Source organism: Glandiceps talaboti, chromosome 13 (assembly GCF_964340395.1).
Source record: "Glandiceps talaboti chromosome 13, keGlaTala1.1, whole genome shotgun sequence".
Classification (NCBI taxonomy): domain Eukaryota; kingdom Metazoa; phylum Hemichordata; class Enteropneusta; family Spengelidae; genus Glandiceps; species Glandiceps talaboti.
The window spans coordinates 4,333,098-4,353,198 of record NC_135561.1 but is presented as its reverse complement, the minus strand read 5'-3'; the positions used below and the strand labels follow the sequence as shown (position 1 = coordinate 4,353,198).

General features: G+C 33.9%; 1 protein-coding gene across 1 annotated transcript in view; it reads right to left on the bottom strand.

Moving 5' to 3' along the window:
* LOC144444931 (uncharacterized) overlaps positions 1-10,275 on the bottom strand; it is a 34,900-nt gene extending 24,625 nt beyond the window's left edge. Inside the window, exon 1 of the mRNA XM_078134483.1 lies at positions 10,128-10,275. Coding sequence (XP_077990609.1) covers positions 10,128-10,275 — 148 coding nt within the window. The remainder of the gene's footprint in view (positions 1-10,127) is intronic.
* Positions 10,276-20,101: the final 9,826 nt, after the last annotated feature.

The window sequence follows — 20,101 nt, the reverse complement described above, 5'->3', positions numbered from 1 at the left end:
TTTTTTTTACAAAATTACAAAATTGCCAAATCTAGGACCAAGATTTTGTTCATGTATGTCTGCTTTGAGTAAAAGTAGTACTAGTATAGTATCCACTATCATGATTAGTGTTGTGTCAAGCATTTGAAAGTTAGTACAGGACTACTCTATACACTCTCACGTTACTGAGTCAGTGTCCTACAAAGTACCAGTTTATTTCACTTTAACCCCAAGGCTGTATGGTTTAACTTTGTGGTCAGGCCTCCATTATAAACAGGAAACTACTATGGAGTGCCTCATCTAGATGTGATACAAGCAGAGAGATAAACCTGCCTATTATAGTGTACACTAGACTGTTGTCACATAAGTCACAAGTGATTTCTTGTTTGTTGATTGTAGTTATTGAAATATGAAAATAATTACTACGATTCATATATTTTCATGGAATTTTGAGTGCCAAAATCTCGGCACTAAAACATATGTAAATATTCCATGGCACTATACTATATCAATAATTCAACAAATCTACTCATACTAAAATTTATAAAATTCAAACTTCTTAAAACAGCTTGCTCATAATCCTAAACTAGGTGAAAATTGAAGGCATTTTGACCAGAATTATTACTTCTTTTTAAAGGAAAAAAACCACCAGCAACTGAGTACAGTCTTGGTTTATAGTTCAATCACATCTAGTACTTTCATTGAACCATAATTTACATTTCATCTGAAACTACTTAAACTGAAAATATTCAAAGAATTTTCACTAAAGACTTTCTTTTGCTTATTTCCGACTGGAAACCAAAAACGAAAAAAAATAAATAGTGACTAAAATGTTTCTTGTACAAACATGAACAAAATGTACCAGTCTGGTATCGTGGTAGTTAGTAAAAATTTGTCTGTGAGTATTAGCCGAGAAGACTGTACGATAACAAAATTTTCTAATACTGAAAATATCCAGGTTTACAAACCAAGGATATTATTATAATTTAACTTCCACCACAGGCACTTGAATCAATCTCTCTCTGTACATATATTATATAATTATATTTTTAAAGTTATTCATGTAATCATTATATACAGATTGATTCAAGTGCCTGTACCCAATATTACTATCCTCCAAATTACCAGATTTTATGAAATGAACATTCTATCACAAACTGACAACTTTTGCTGATGTTACTGAGTGTCAAACCACAGACCCTACGGTCATAACTAACAGGGATGATAGTTCTTTTGTAGTTTGGAGGCACTATTTCACAATCAGTACCTAACTTTAAAGATCTGTTTATTTATCTCCCATTTACACCTAATTCACTCATACTCATTAAGACTACAATATCAAGTGTTTAGGTCAACATTTCCTCTCATCTCAGTTGGAGACTGTTTCCATAGTTTGTTGACTTTTGACAGGGTGATTGTTTACACTTTGAGTTGATAAGTTGATTTAATAAACAACAGACCACATACCTGCATGTACAATACAAATCACAGACATACATAAACTATGGAGAACTCTATTAGTAGACACTTGCTAAATACATCACACTAAACATATAGAAGTGGCACTAACAGTAATTTGAGTATTACTCTTTTTGCTTAGTCAACCCATAGACAGTGGACGGGAGAAGGACAGGAAAGCCGGTATTTTCCTTTCAAGCAGGGTTGTCTGGAATATATTATCACCTTTTTAATCCTATCATCAGGAACAAGACATTCTCCCCTCCACTGTCTATGGTCAACCAAAGTCCCTCTATCATGTGATAGAGCATAGACCCTACGTTGGTGTAGGGTCTATGGATAGAGGGACTGTGAGCCAAACAACAATATATTCATTGAAATTTTTGAAATACCAATAATTAGACATTGTACACGCTTGATTTCATTTCTAAGTACAGTAACAGGTTGAAATTATCATGTTGGGGCGCTGATTTTAGTTTGTGGACCAAAAAATAATTTTGATTAGATTTATTGTACCATACAGCTTCACAAAGACAGTAGAGAAAAAACTGACTAGTATGAAATGTACAATAATGTTTAACAGGTGATCCAATACTGTTCAGAATGTATGATATTACTAGTAAATTATTATATTTAATAAAACAGTTTTATTTTGAAATGTCTATATTTTGAAAGACAACTGAAATATTCCTATTCTAAAGTTGTATTTTCACATTCATTGCAATAAATGTTATCAATACACTATTGGACAAAAATTCTAATGATGTAAATATGTAAAAACTCAACAATTTAGTATTTTTTGTTCTAGCATGAAAATACGACTACAAGTGTTAAACTTCATTGTCTATTTATTTTCATAAATACTTTAGATATGGTGCCTAAACTGAAAGCCTTAATTAAAAAACAACATTAGGAATCTGAAAACAAAACCATCCTAATAACTCTAACAATAAAAATATTCAGATTTAAACTGTTGTCTTGTTTCTGGAAATAACAAACTGCAGAGACAATGCAGTTGGGATGACTGAGGTACATTTTCATAATTTGTCACTGACCCTTTTTTCTTACTAAAACCAGCTGGCCTAACAAAATGAGTAAACAAATGCATGGAATGGTAGTGTTCGGTGAAATTAAGATGAACAAATTAAAATATTTCAAGAAAATTAACTGTTAATCCATTTAGTGAACAAATCAAATATTTCTATGAAGATAAGTAATCTAGTCCTGTATGCAGACAGAGTAAGCTAAGACTCGATTCTGATATTATCCCTGTTGAAGAAGGAAAATGGTCAATGTCAGAATCAAGTCCAAATTTGATCCTAATCCTGCTAGTTTGCAGATAAAGTAAACTGAAAGTGGAAATTTTACCACAATCGAGTCCCAACTTACTCCATCCACAAGCACAACTGTAAGTTAGTTCATGCTGCTGAAAGTGGAAATTACCACAATCGAGTCCCAACTTACTCCACCTACAAGCTGTAAGTTGTAAGTTAGTCCATACTATATAAAACAACCAATTTAGGTACAACATAACTTAACATGAGAACATGTGAATCCTGGTGATAGTATAGTCATTTCATGCTGAGTATCATTGTTGATTACATTTCCACCTGAGGGCCAGGCACACACTGCTTGACATAAATGTTAGTTTAAAACTTCAAATCAGTTTAATGGCTGTGGTACTAATTAAACAAATATCCTGAAATGTGGTTTAAAACAATCAGAAGAATGAATATTTTTGTTTGGTCTACAGCTAAAGTTAAACATTGAACAAAAACAAACATAGAAATGTAACAAAACTAACAGACACAGAGATGTTACAAAACTAATAGACACAGAAATGTAACAAAACTAATAGAAATGTAACAAAACTAACAGAAATGTTACAACACTAAAAAAAAAAGTAAAAGACACAGAAATGTAACAAAACTAACAGACACAGAAATGTAACAAAATTAACAAACACAGAAATGTGACAAAAAACTGAAAGGAAAATCTCAAATAAATTCAACCAAGTGTGTCATAATATACACAGTGCCAGCGATACAATACCCTTACATGCATCCTATACGACTCAAATGAGAAATCAAGCATAAAATCTACCATTTCTTGTCAAAATTGATTACTTCATCACACTGAGTTCAAGTTTGGAGTCAGCTGCCCCTGTCCCAATTATCATCCCAGACAATATCTCTGAACAAGACACTGGCTATGCAGAACTGTCTCATCAAACACTTTCTAAACAGGACATTAAAATATAACCATGGCTGTCACTGTTTATCCCACTGTATCATCTGACACTTTCAGAAGATATTTTAACCATGGCTACCACTCTGTCCCACTGTATCATCCAAAACTTACTTTTGAACAAGACATAACAATGGCTGCATGCTACTGTCCTCCTTTACTATCTCACACTTATTTCTAAACAAGACATAAACCATCTCGAGACTAACTTTGTCATGGACAACATCGGAGATTACCTTCTAATTTTCCATGGATTAGTGACCATCGTCAGACCCCATTAAAATATTTGAGAGCGTCCATGCGACTACATGAGAATACTTGGCCTTCTTAGTCATAGCTTGCACACACACTGTCAGCTAAATATAAGATATACAAGACACTAATAATTCATACCGTCTACATACAACGCAATATAAAATCTAACATCTTACCTCAACAAAGTCAAAATTCGTTGCAACTATAGACACAATTAATCCATGTTCTAGACAAGCAGACGATACATTTGACGAGATGTCAAAGTTGTGATTTCTTCCACCAGTTGGTGACTATTATACGCTCAGAGAATATGGGCATAGGAAGGTTTCTTTCTCACTGTTGGTTGGTTTTAACAACACCCCAAGTATGTGATATATTTAGACATGTGTAGGACATCACAGTAATGCTATCAACATACTGGACCACTTAACTCAATGGGATTATTCCATAAAACATACAGTCTGGAAATATTTCTCTTTGTTTATAAACCACCCTAGTAAGATTTATATGGATGTTTTCAGACTCAGTCTCCACATTGTCCTAATAATTTCACATAGTCTACATGTATGTAAGTCTTTTACTACATGTTCATATCAGGGATATGTATCCTATTTTAAAAGTGGCGGGTAAAATTGGACAAGTAGGAGGTAATGGTGATGAGGGAGATCAAGGAATCTGTCTAATATTATGGATGAATAGTGTGCAAACAAAGAATTTTTAACAAATTCCTGCAAAAGTGTCTGGCAAGAAATTTGGAAGTAGTTGTTTGTTTTTGGCCGTTATCTACATCCCTGCATATACAGGCTAAGAATAATTCTGTCCTGGCAACCTATTTTTATGACAATATTTCACAACTCACAGTAGAAACCACACTGGCATCCAGACTACGTACTAGGGGGCTGGGAAATCTAACAACAGAAATGGGCAAATCTGGTAAAACCGGAACAGTTTCCCACATATTGTGCCATAATTTTGGTAGGGAACCCTGGTAAAATGACGGAAGTATTCAGGTAGATTTCAAGTTACCTACTTAATACTGCCCTTAACAAAAACACTGCAGACCCAGCATGTGCATAGGGTAGAATTTTTTTTACTTGAAATATGATGAAAGTTTTGAATCGCTGCCTCAATTATTACACTCAAGACCATCTCTATTTCATTGTTGTATATATATACTATAAAACCCTATCAAAAAATTAAGCTAATGGTTCCTTCCATTTCAAACTGACTTTGCACTATTTAATTTTAATCGTCAATCCAAATAATACATTTTCTTCTTTCAATTGACATTCATATGAAAATATTTATACTTAACTATCCTAGGGAGTCTTTTCTTTGGCGACATATAAGACTTGTGGTGTTCAGAACTATCAAATAACTAATAAAGTGGAACAAACCATTACAGAATAATAGGGGTAACTTTGATGGTGGTCAAAGAATTGAGTAATCCAAAGTAATCTCCAAAAACATAAACATTACTGCAATTCAAGGACAACAGCCTGTGTGATATAAAACAAAAATTCAAGGCTGTATGTGAAAAAAATGTTATCATGAAACTTCGTTTCTGTCATCCATCCCTGCTTGGAAGTGGAACGTGCCAGATATAAGCGGTTAAAACAAAGTTGACAGTACTTAAAATCAGTGTGTGGGTACAATCTCAATGTTGGAACATTTGTTATCAGTTGGTGGTCTATGCAATTATATCACCAAGGGAAGTAAAAACTGTTCCCGTTCCAGTTTCCCCTTCACTTTCAAAATTCCCACCCAATCATGGGAATTTTTTCCTTAATATCTCAATAAAATGAAAATTCTGACAATGCAACAAATTCTTGGAAAACACACACAATCATTTAGTTTCATCAAAAGTAATGTGTAAGAAAAGTTTGCTTTATAAAGATGAAATTAGGATTGGTGAGATTTTAATTATTTTTTTTTAGTAACAGTATGTTATACTTCTATCTTAGAAGCGACAGAAAGACTTTATGATTGCAAAGTTACAGTTCAACATTTTCACTGAAACTGACTATTATTAATTGTAAAACTTATCTTGACCTAGCAATGGTAATGAATTACATGTAATACAAATGTGACTATCAGGTGTCTGACCAGTTTCACAAAAACATATGCGTCATCAGGGATTTCACATGATGAAACAACAGAACTGCTGACAAACGCAGCACATGACATGGGCTTAGCACTCAGCTCATACAAGTAGTTCATTGTAACATTCAGTCCCCCGGGCCTACTTGTTTCTTGTAAAAAGATGAATACAGATCCTAGAAAGTATTAGGCAAAAAAAAAAGAATTATTTCTTGTCAGTGCACGCATCACTTAAATACCCTCGCGTTGGTCTTTTTATTTTTGTGTTTGTCCAGCCCATGTAGTCTGCAGATCCGGGGAGAAAAACACAAAAATAACCCTCCCTATTTCAGTGAAGACAACTGCAGAGCCAAACATGAACAAGTAAAAGGCATCTGCCCCACATACACACTTGCTCTAAAGTACTAAATTAAAAAGAACAGTAACTGCCATAAATAGTAGATTAAGTGACAGGTTTGTTGAGAATTTAAACAAATCGTGTCATCGCACCACTTTAGACAAACTGTCCTGACAGGAAACAATTCTTTTCTTTTTTTGACCTTATGGCGTAAAACATTTTTCTAGAATCCTTTTATTTATTATCTGGATGTTGATATTTGTTGATTTTTGACTCTACCAGAGAATATTGACTACAAATTGTTAGACTCACTGAGAGTTAATTACTCAGCCAACAAGTACAGCTGTAAATTGGACCTCTAATTGTCCATGTATTATGGCATAAATCTTTGTTAAAGTTGGAATGTTGTATTAGATATAACGACTTAAATGTAATATCATACACCCTGAACAGTACTGAATAACCTGTAGGTAACCATTTGAGTAAAAGTACACACAATATAGTGTGCATATCCATTCAAATTTATTTTTGGGTCTGCACCCAAAAATCAACCCCCAACCCCCAATAAATCAAAATTTCAACTTATTACTACGCTATGTGCAATGTCTAATCATTCAGTGGTATTTTAACAAGTGACAGAGAATTTATAAGTGGTTGTTTGATTTTTAAAATATTATCCCAGTTACACTATTACTAGTGACAGTGTTGGTTTAAAAGTTAAGAAAACACAGTCCACAGTAAATGGCATATGTCTTTTGTTAAATGTTACAAAAAATTTGATATGTAATCCACAATATAGCATGTCTTTTTAATTAGTGAGGTTGATAACCAGCCTTGTAGACCACAGACTTATAGATATAATAAGCAATCTAACCAAAATTCAACTTCCTGTACAGCTGCCATGTACAAGTACAGTATATTGCTGTGTTTGCAATGTAAAAGGATATATGATTGCATTGATGGCCATTCACCTCAAACCATCTATTGGGATGGATAGACCATGGTGATAAGGGTATCTGAACCACCATAGCCAAGACAAATGTTGTGGCTTCACTTATCCAAAGCTAGTTTTTTACAACCCACAAAAAAACACTGATGCATTTGCTTGAATAAAGCGAGCTAAGGAAAAACTTCAGGCAAGGACAAAATTAGGTAAATACAACAATACAACTGATACAAAAACAACAGCGGGTTTGTCTGATGTAGGTTCAGGTGACACTTTTACAGTTTGTTTATATCTGTAGAAGTTATAATGTAATACTAACAGTCTTATCCCGTGTTATAACATGTAGAATTCTACCAACAAATAGAGTTAGGGTTCCTGGCTCATGTCTGACACTAATTACATTGTGTGTCTTTGCATGAAATTTGTCTCATTCCTGCTTACAGTATCAAGAGCAAGTAAACACACCGGTGTTTTTCCACAGGTTGTATTTAAAAGTTAGCTTGAGAAAGGGAGTGCATGCAGTGAGACAATGACATATCTCTGGGCTGAAACTACTATGACTCGTGTACTATACTTTCCCTAGGAAACAAAACTTTGAAAGATTTGTGTGAAAATAAGTGATATTTAGTCTGAAAGAGGAAGTGGTAGTACATTTATTGTATTTCATGTCAACATGTGTTGGATCCTTTCCAGCCTCTGTACTAGGATAAACAGGATGAACTAGTAAACACTTTCATATACATATATATATATATATATATATATATATATATATATATATATATATATATCATGTGATGGTACAACAGTCTGGGAATGACCTTCAGAATTCACATTTTTATATTGTTTCTAATCATATTATCCATACTACTGCATGTGCCATAAGTTGGTCTCGCTGGCCCTGAACTAGCCTGGTACCAGTCCCTTGGGAGATTTTGTTTTTTGAAGTTTCATATTCTTAAATGTTTTTAGTTTCTTACTGATTTTTACTTTTGGAAAGGAAAATGCACTCAATTTTTTTTTTGTAATTTTTCCCAGTAACTACTAGTAGTGTCCCAAGGGGTACATGCATTCACCCAACTGTTTGGCAGTCACTTACTCAGGTCATTATTTCACACTAAAGAAAATACTGCACTTGTGTTTAAAAATATGTTATTCAAAAATAAAGAATAAATAAAGCCTAACCCACACAACAATAAATGCATGTAAGCAATAGAAATGGCAGAAGTGAATTTACCATATGACATTGCATGGCATGTACTCACTAAATACATGTATTCTAAGTATTAGCAACGCTCAATTACTTCTATTGCTCCAAAATTCTTTTGTTTTTTATAGAACTTCTAAGTTTGTTAGGATGCTGCAATTGAAGATGAAAGTAAAAATGACCGATTGGTTCTCAGTCACCTCATAAAGTGTCAGGTATATTGTATTATATTCTAAATCTGCATCCTCTTGAATTAGATCAAGTCTAGATTTGCATAAAATATTGATATGAAATATGATATTTTTTTAGTTTTCATCTTACAGAACACAACTTTGAATTTCAAACCAATGTTGTATACCGGCCTATAGTAATAAGGAATAACAAGACATGATCACACACTTCAAGATTTGATCACATAATGCTAGATGTGATCCCACACTTCAAGACGTGATCACACACTTCAAGACGTGATCACACACTTCAAGACGTGATGACGTGTATAAATGGTGTCAAAATAGAACATTCATGAAAGAAAGCAGTGTTCATAGTCTCCATGTCCCCACTTTGACCTTGTTTCTCCAGGGAATTGACTTGTTTTCTGTTCACTACACATATACAGAATGTTAAACAATGGATTACATTTACCATCAAACATATAAAATTACAAACAACAAATAAAACTTTGCTACCTAATATACAATCTGCTTACCCTGGATTCAGTCACCCTTGATGCTACTGTAGGATATTTACAGTATTACTTGATACAAACAAAAGAAACAGCTTGTACTGCTACTGGTGGCGCTATAACATTGCTCAAGCAAAAAGTAATGTCTGGATTCTGAATCTAATTGAGTTGAGTACAAGTCATGTTCTATTTATAACTGGTCATTCCAAATAGCAGCAAAGGTCTTTGATAAAGACAAAAGAATAAATGGGATCTGTCACTGGTGGGGCTATTGAACTTATAAAAGAATTGTAACGTCAGAATTCTCTAACAGCAACTATAACATCAAATTTGTATTTATATCTCAGGAGTAATTTGTATGTAATTATTAAAAATTTGGGAACCTACATGAGTAAAATGACAAACATTTTCCTAAAAAGATCAGGAAGGCTATCAACATGAGATGGTACAATCCCAAACTGAGACCAATAGAGATGGAGAATCAAACTACGTAGTACATATTGCCAGAGTAATATTAATGATATAAGGCCTAAAAAAAATAATTGTTTGGTTCCGGTTATCCGACCCCACCTAGTTTTTCACGCCGACCCTAAACTTTTTTTACATATTCAAGAAAAAATAGTAAAATGCGAAAACTTTAAAGTCTTGCAAGAAACAGTGGATGCGGAAACTGACATCAACTTAAAAAGACAATATAAAACTGTTCTTCCAATCTGTAATGGCTGTACATCTGATGAGAAGAAAACAACAACACAGCGACCATATGGAAAACAACAGAAAACATAAATACATGAACTAGACACTCACATATGAAAAAAAAATTTAAATAAAATTAAAAATATACCTACCCCACCTATTCTAAAATTGAGAGTAATCGGAACTACACAATTTTTTTTTGTTTGGCCTAACTAACCTTGTTGAGTGGCTGACACATTATTTTTTCCATCATCTGTATTAATTTCATTTTTATCGGCTGCAACTTCCCCTCCTATTTCCTGTTCACTTGTTTGTGGTCCCTGGTTTTGATCCTCAGTACTCTCTTCACCATTTATTTTCTCCATAGTTTTTATTCAGCAAAATACACTATTTAACATACCAAATCAAAACAGTAATACTCCATAGAAATTCTGAAAAACAAGATAATAGAAAATTAGTCTATATTTTTCAGCAATTGTGAAATAGTCAATACTAAGACTATAATATATGGTAGCTCAATCATGCTGACACTTCCCTGCTAAAACATGGAAACTTTTTTCTCATCACTTTGTTGATATCATAAAATAGGGCGGCATATATACATACAGTCAAATAAGGGGAGTAGCCACCCCTTTTGGTGACAGGACTGTCACTGACTTGGCAACTAGTAGCCACCCCTTTTGGTGACAGGACTGTCACTGACTTGGCAACTATTACAGGTTTTTGCTGGCTTGGAAATTAATGACAACTATTAGTTACTTTTAGTGACAACACTGTCACTGACTTGGCAACTATTTGACACTTTTGGTGACAGTCTTTCCACTGACTTGGCAACTACAGATAATTGTGTAGGCACCTTATAACTGGTAGATTATTTTGCTGGTATTTCTGTATCTAAATGTACTGTACATAGAAATCTTAGAAATATTTACTACATGAAAGGAGATTACAAAACTTATCAAAACTCAGTTAACTTTGTTTACATTAGAAATATTACAACATGAGGAAAATCTGACAGAGTTCATCAGGTCTTGTACTGGGGTTTCCCCATATTATAGTACAAACGGAAAATCGAAGCAAGTTTTACCAGATTTCCACTGTCATCTGCTCATACAAAAATATCATGCATTTAATCTTGCAGTAATACATGAATATTTATATGCAAACACAAGTTTCATGATTGCACTGACATGATTGTATGACAGGTATAGACATGTTATAAAGAATCAAGGTTCCAAATACATCAATTTTTCACTTAGACTGACAAATTCACTGCACTCCAGTAATATTATACCATAGACAAAATGCCAGTGATCTATGAATAGTCTCTAGGTTTGTTGTCTGATTTTGGATATTTCACCAAGTTTTTCTACATTTCAACTTGCTAGTGTTAGTGATTTTAGTGTGTGAGCTGAGTTCCATGCATTACTGGTACAGCCATTTGTTGGGCAGCCGTGTCCTAAGGTATGGGAACCTCGGAAACAGAAAGGGGTAAATCTGGTATGACAGGCAAATTTTCAATACATTATACCATAATTTGGGTGGGGAACCTTGGAAAAACAACTGGGAAACTCAGGTAGTTTTACCACCCTTAACAAAAACACTTGCCAGTCTCTCAATAGTTCTTAATGTTTTCGACGACAGTATCTACAGTTTGTCAAAGAAATTGGCATTACTTTTGAAAAACATCTCCTCATTGACAATCTGTTCCCTACTGAGAGTTTGTGGTGTAATTAGTAATAGTAGCATGAGTGATAGTCACTGAGCACATTCTGATGACTGAATGAACAGCTGAGCCTTGTGTCCCCTTCACTTCATAAAATTAATATGCAGTCACTCTAAATTTTAAAATACTTATAGGATTTACAGTTCAGTTACTTGTAAAGCCAACAGTCATTTCTCTTCAGAGAACAGTGAATGAAGTGAAATTGATGATAGTGTTTCCTTCAAGATTGGTGCATTAAATGATTATTTGGGTCATCATTTATTTTGTGTGTTATTACCAAGTAAAATACCATATGTCAACTAATATGAACTGAAAACATGGCATTTATTTCTTGTCTTACATCATGAATGTTCCCAGGGTTCTTTACAAGATATCTGCTTTACAATTCAGATTCTATAATTTACAGAAAATTAAAGTTCAAACATGCCAACCTATTTTACAGTTTTAGTGTAGAGGCTAACGATAAACTCACCATCACTGCAGAGTGATATTCATGCTATGCACTAAAACTAACTATAGTCCTGCTTGCAGACAGAGTTAGTCACGACTCCATTCAGACGTTGTTCCTTTTTCCTTCTCCAATGTCAGAGAAGAGTTCTGACTTACTGAGCTGCAAGCAAGACTAGATTGACTACCATCCAGATTATTAGGTGTTGTTGTTAGTTTAGGCAATAATATGTGTCATTGGGTCATTTTAATCCACCAATCATAAATCGATGGATCAGTGGGTGGGTAGAAGGATGGATGGATGGACGGACAAACAGATCTTTAACTTTATCTCAAACGTCATTTTGAAATGGCATACAGTCATTTGTCACTGTGCCACTTATCAGTCAATCTTGTCCTGTTCTATATTATTCTGTGAAAGACTTCCTTGATTGGCCCACACACCCACACAGCCAACAAGTAACTAAACCACACAACCAAACTAAAGTTTGCAGTAATTGTCCTCAGGGATTGTGACTATCTCTAGTACAAATACTCAATGTCTGTCCCATAATTTTAAAGCAAATCTTACCTATGAAGGAAATGTAGTATTATAAGGCTCAGCTTCAATTATTTGACCATTTTTTGGTTTGCAACAGCCTTTGGGATAAATGTTTACATTTAGCAAACAAAGTATTATAATTGAATTTCAACAAGTAGCTGCTCTAAGCCTCAGATTTTTATCAGTTATTATTATTACTACTAATCAATACAACAATTGTCCCAAAGAGATAGGCTGTGTCTCCCTTTGATCCTATTGATTGTAATAGGTTAAATCCTGGGTTGCTAGGGTAATCCTACCATGGTTACCACTGGGTAAACAGACAGAGATGTCTGCATGTAAAATAATGAAGAACATATGTAGTACACAATGTACACACAACTCAACATTTCAGAGTTCCACTTCATAAATTCAAACATGATGTGTAATTCGGGGTGGGAAGATCAAATGATTTACAAAGGTTATAACATAACACACAAGCAGTTCAAAGTTGTTCTTTTTTTAGCATCGAGCTTTCGATCTGTCTTGGTTCACGATCCTCATTAGAATGACAAATTCAATAGTTACAGATTATTAATAATTATTACAAACTGTTAATTAATAATCTTACTGATTGCAAACTGGTGTTTCCTAGCTATCCATCCCTGTTCTACTAGTTACCATGGTTACCACTGGGTAAATAGACAGTATTAAGTGGGTATACATTTCTTCTGCATTTAGAATTATGAATAACTTATTGGTGCATAGTGTTACATTCCATAGCTGTATTTTTAGAGTTCCACTTTATAAATCCAAACGTTATTGACAAGATGTTAATTATTACAAAGACATACCATGGTTGGAAATCTACTGGTAGAAACTCAAAGGTTGAGAAATTTCACACTTTATATTTTCAGAACACGTCCAAAAAAAGAACACACCAGAATGCTATTAATTGACATACTGTGAAGATGTGACAGTTGTCATTGTGTCTAAGCTTCATATGAATACATAAGGTCAAAGGTCAAGGACTCAGTCTAGCAAGCCTTGAGGAAGGTACTTCAGTTTATGAACTTTTTCAAAACACAGCACCATTCAATGAACAAGACCACAATACAAAGTATATCAAATAGGAAATTAAACTTCTGATAATTTACCAGAATTTGTAGTTAGACGGAAATTTAGTTGGTAATTATGCCACCCTGTGAATGGTTCTATAGGCAATTGTAAACAATACCATTGCTACTGTTATACAGGGAGATATCATTGTCCATTGTCTAGAACATACACAATGAGTTATACAACATCACACCTGTAAACAACAAAAATGATAAAACTATCATAATGCCAGTATATTGAGTCTCATTTTTGTGTGGTAAGTAAGAAAATAAACTTTAGAGGGCAATTTTAAGATATGCAAATACCTACTATAATGTAGCCCTTAAATTTAAAAATGGGTATAAAATTACAATACACAAGTATTGTTGTAACTTTATAATAAGAAAGAGTGGGTACAACATGATATCCTCATATGCTATATAATATGTCTTACATCCAGTCTGGAACCAGGTCTGTTTCAAAACATTTCAGGGTTACTATTCAGAAATTTATGGCTAATAAATTTTGTTAATTACAGGTGCTGCCAACAGGTAGATTTGTGGTTTGTATTCAGTTGTGTTGTTTCAGGCTAAAAAATTTTGATTTTAAAAGAATCTCCCCTCCTAAAAAAACATTGTGGGGAGGGTGTTTAACTGGTTTTATGTGCGCTCCTCCCATTTGTGGTGAAGGATATCTGCATTCCCTCCCACCCACTGGGTTTCAACTTGTCCACCAGTCCACTGCCCACCCGATATTGTGAATGATTTACCTACTCCCCGCAAGGAGTACTTTTGTGCTTTCCAGTACACCAACATTTCATTTTGGCATACACAATATGCATTAACTAGCAAGTGTCATCATGTCTTCCCTTCCTCTGTATCAAAATCAGGCCTTAAATTCCTTGTTTGCTCCTTTCCCGCTACCAGCAAAAAGAAATTGTCTGCCCACATTTCCTACCAGAAATGGTTATGAAGACTGTATTGCCATTAAAATGTAAATAAAGTTAGACAGATTAGAGCCCCACCTATCAACACTATATTTGTTGTTGTTACAATCCAACTGTTCACCTAACCTTTGTTTCTATCAAGTTATAGAACAAATGAATCATTGGCATGATTAGAAAGGTGAAAGTTGAAGGGTCAAAGGTTGACATGTGATCTTGGAGGAATCGCTTGTGTAAGCAATGAGTCAGCAGAATATTATAATTTGAGACGTCTTACTAATATTAAAATTTCTATGCCCACAGTGAAAACATTTTGGAAGCTATCTTTAGTCTTTTTTTTTTTGTTTCATTTAATTCACCTATTCAGGTTTCTCTTTTGTTTGGAATGTTATGAATAAATTAATTTTCACTTGTAATTTAGATTTTGGAAAATTCATTAATACTGCTTTCCTTTTTTTATCAGTGTTTATGACTTTGATGACAATCAATCAATTTTGATTTTTATATCAATCAGTTTTTTGATATCTATAAATGATGGGTTAGTACGTTATTAGTTGGTTGGATCATTTGATGTTCATTGGCTGCTGAATTGTTATTGATTGACTGATTGGCCAATGAGTGACTGGGTAGTGGCATGGATGGGTGAACATGGTTGGTTGGTTGGTTGGTTGGTTGGTTGGTTGGTTGGTTGGTTGGGTGGGTGGGTGGGTTGGTGAGTTGGTTGGTTGGTTGGTTGGTTGGCTAGATTATATGAATGACTGGGTGGATACATTCATTTGTGCTGGTCTAATCTTCATATGTATCCATTATTTTGAACAAATAAACATTTTTATGGATTTTGGTTTTTTTTTCTATTCTTGCTAGCTGTATGTATGTCTGTTTGTTTGTTTGTTTGTTTGTTTGTTTGTTTGTTTGTTTGTTTGTTTGTTTGTTTGTTTGTCTGCATAATTTATTTATTCACTTATTGATCCATCAATTCATTCATTCATTCATTCATTCATTCATTCATTCATTCATTCATTCACTTAAGATCACCTGTTTATTCATTCATTCATGAATTTGTTTTGTATTTTGACAGTGTTTCTTTATTTTATCAGACTGTTTGTTTAGGCAATCTGGCTTAAATAGTCTACTTCCACATACATTAAATATAGACAAATACATATAACTTTAATTCTGTACTATTAATATACATATATACCTTTAATTCTGTACTATTCATATAACTTTAATTCTGTACTATTGATATACACATATAACTTTAATTCTGTACTATTAATATACATATATACCTTTAATTCTGTACTATTCATATAACTTTAATTCTGTACTATTGATATACACATATAACTTTAATTCTGTACTATTGATATACACATATAACTTTAATTCTGTACTATTAATATACATATATACCTTTAATTCTGTACTATTCATATAACTTTAATTCTGTACTATTGATATACACATATAACTTTAATTCTGTACTATCGATATACACATATAACTTTATTTCTATACTATTCATATAACTTTAATTCTGTACTATTGATATACACATATAACTTTAATTCTGTACGATTAATATACACATATAACTTTATTTCTATACTATTAATATACACATATAACTTTAATTCTGTACTATTGATATACACATATAACTTTAATTCTGTACTATCGATATACACATATAACTTTATTTCTATACTATTCATATAACTTTAATTCTGTACTATTGATATACACATATAACTTTAATTCTGTACTATCGATATACACATATAACTTTATTTCTATACTATTAATATACACATATAACTTTAATTCTGTACTATTAATATACACATATAACTTTAATTCTGTACTATTAATATACACATATAACTTTAATTCTGTACTATTCATATAACTTTAATTCTGTACTATTGATATACACATATAACTTTAATTCTGTACTACTAAAAACAAGGTCTCTTCTCTAAGCACAGACACTATAAGCCTGAAAAAGACTGAAATTGTTGTGACATATGAATGACCTTTCTACACCTATGCTAATCATATCAAATAACAATAACGTATGCATGTCACTGTACCATGGGGATGTGCTCTCACTCAATTAACAACACAAGAAACCGGGAAAAGGTACCGGTGCACGTTTCTGCGATGTTTTGCTGCAACGTTGTGATACCACACATCACGTGGATAAGGTGCACATTGAGAGTATATCATTTTTCCAAATGAGCAAAATAAAGGAGTTGAGTGTATCACACCCCCTATGTACAGATTACAACGAGTTTTTACTTGTCTTTGATGGTAGAAGGTCAACACTAATTCCACATACATGTATATTTCTACTTAAGAGTAAGCAACAATTTTCACATAAAAAAGACGAAAAATACGTAACTTTCATCGAACGTCTCTTTAAAAGCCCCATAAAACACAACACCCTCTCTATGTTGTGCACTTACCTGGTTATATGTAATTCTATTTCCGGGTCCAGGATATCAAGTACCTACACACAGTAGTGATTTTTACACGACCTACTTCCGTATCGGTTTCCAGCGTAGATCATCGATCAATCGATCATAAACACGTTGTTACTGTGTACCTTTATACGGTTATCTGTGACTGAGAACTTGACAACGACAAATCTATGAACATTTCCAAGAAACAGTTCTGCTTTTGAGACGCAAAAGAATGTGTACAGCAATGCCTTCGATCTCTCAGTTATAGTCCCACTATACTAGCTCCCCACAAACTTTCTGGTGGCTTATTAAAGACCACTTAGCCTATTGTGTTTGAAGTTTAGCGAGGCCCTCTATCTTCGTCACGGACATTTTCAATCTGAAGGTGGCGGCTCGCCGAACAAAAACGAAAAAATAATTAATTTTAATACTGAAGAGTAGGAGAAATCGTGACAAGTTCACTATATGATCACAGTTCGGGTCATTGTGTGAGATCGAGAGCGTATATGAATCCCGTAGTTAAAGGTAAACGTCAATAAAATTGTAAAAAATAAAAAAGTATTATTCACCTTCGGCCTTCATCGTGGATATGCCACGGAGATAAGGCCTAGAAAATAATTGTTTGGTTCCGGTTACCCTACCCCACCCAGTTTTTTACTGCCGACCCAAAACTTTTTTTACGTATTTGAGAAAAAATAAAATAAAATTGCAAAAATTGTGAAGACTCACGAGATATATTGGATGCGGAAAATGACATATAAAACTGTTCTTCCAATCTGTAATGGCTGTACATCTGATAGCTAAGGAAGAAATAAATAACACAGAGATCATTTGGAAAACAAAGGAAAACCTGAACTAGACACTCACACATGAAAAAATATACATAATAAAATAAAATATCTACCTACCGCACCTATTCTAAAATTGAGCATAATCGGAACCCGGCACACAACGTTTTTGTTAGGCCTAATGCAGGATACAGAATTAGAAAAGTACCTACATAGAGATCCACATTCATGATGTTGTATACCTAATTACCCACTCTATCGGTATATCATGCCACTAGTGGTCTGTGATAGCTTCATTTTTTTTAATTCAGGCCTAAATGAAATTTTGCGATATCAAATGGGGATGCGTTAGGCTCCCAACTGTACTGTTCCTTTACTGTACGAGTTATGATTACTACGATCATCTTCACTTACTATAGTTGAGATGATCTCCACTCAATAGTAGAGATCATCTCCACTCACTAGTAGAGATGATCTCCATTCATTTGTAGAGATGATCTCCATTCACTTATAGAGATGATTGTAGTGTAACGATCTTCTCTGTTCATTCTTTGATCTGTGGTTGTTTGATGTCGGTATTATATCCTATGTGAGTGATGTCGATGGGTAGACTTTTAACCACACCACTCACACACACCACGACACGCGGGAAAATTAGGGGGTATGTAGGGAACGAAGAATTCGTTGTCTTCAATGAAGATAATAATTACAGTAGCTGCCACCAGGCGATGACCGTGACTGACATCCATTGATTATTCGTGGAACTTCGGTCGGCAACCAACCAAATTATAAATATATTTAGACGTCGTCTTCTCCCGTAATGTTACCGTTGATCTTCTTTCGATGACGATTCGATGTTTCGCTGGATATTCGATGATTCAGGTATCGGAGAGGGGGGTCTGTACTATGGGGTTGACGACCTAAAGAGCGGCCAGAAAATACGCTCAGCAAGAATATCTCCAATGAAACACCCCCTTCTTTATTTCGTTTGTGAAAATAGTGACAATACAGGCCTAGGGTTGCTGCAACATATGCCAAACAAGACGACAAGGGGGATAAATCGTACGTAGACTAATCGTTGTTCCTCTTTCGTTGACTAATCATTGATAAATTTCCTTGAATTATCGTTGATCCGACGAGGTCCCTGGAACAGACCTCCGAGTCTGTCCAATGAAGCTCAGAAATCTAGCAGGTAGTAGTTATCCCACGAGAAGAAAACCACAAAGAAATGGAGCTAGGAGGGAAAAACTATACTACTGAATGAATGTCTGTGTGTGTGTGTGTGTGTGTGTGTGTGTGTGTGTGTGTGTGTGTTTATATATTTTAACCACATGGGTCTTGTGATTACATTGGTTACACTACCAATTATTTCTTTATAATCAATGCGCCCTTCGAATGACTATGATTCATTCATTCATTGTTCTTTCGTTCATTCGTTCGTTCATTTGTTCATTCATCATTCGTTCATTCTTTCATTCATTCATTCATTCATTCATTCATTCATTCTTTCATTCATTCATTCATTCATTCATTCATTCATTCGTTCATTCATTCATTCATTCATTCATTCATTCATTATTCAATTAATCTATTAATTTATTAATCAGGAAGAGTAAATGTATTGTTTATGAATTGTTTACTATCACTTTCCTTCTTTTTCCTCTTTGAATATGAATCTGTATCCTGATGAGGGCAGCGGAAATAAACAAACTGTCCAGTTTTCGTTTTAAATCTATACCAAACTTTGTGCATTGAAAATAGCCAAAATTGCCTTTCAAAAAATTCTTGGTCATAATTGCAACCGCAACGCGAAATCGAACAGGTCATTTTTGGAGCGACTGTAGTCCGTACAACCATGGAAGTAGAACCCCTACTTCCATGGTACAACGTTTATCTTCATCCAACAATCGACAACCATGAACGTAACTTACATACGGTCAGGACAAGGGCGACTCAGTCTGCGACTGAAGCATATTCATGTGACGTCACAGTCAGTGACATAGTTTACTTTGTTTATATTATTTTTTTCGTAATAAAATTTATTCTATTTTACGTTAAGATAAATAAAATTACTATTCAAATATAATAAAATTTATTTTTGTTATTTTCAATCTGAGAAAATTAATTATTTGATTCTAGTTTTGAAGAAATCTTAAAATTGATGAAGACGAATGTTGGACTGAAATTACGTATGCTTTTAC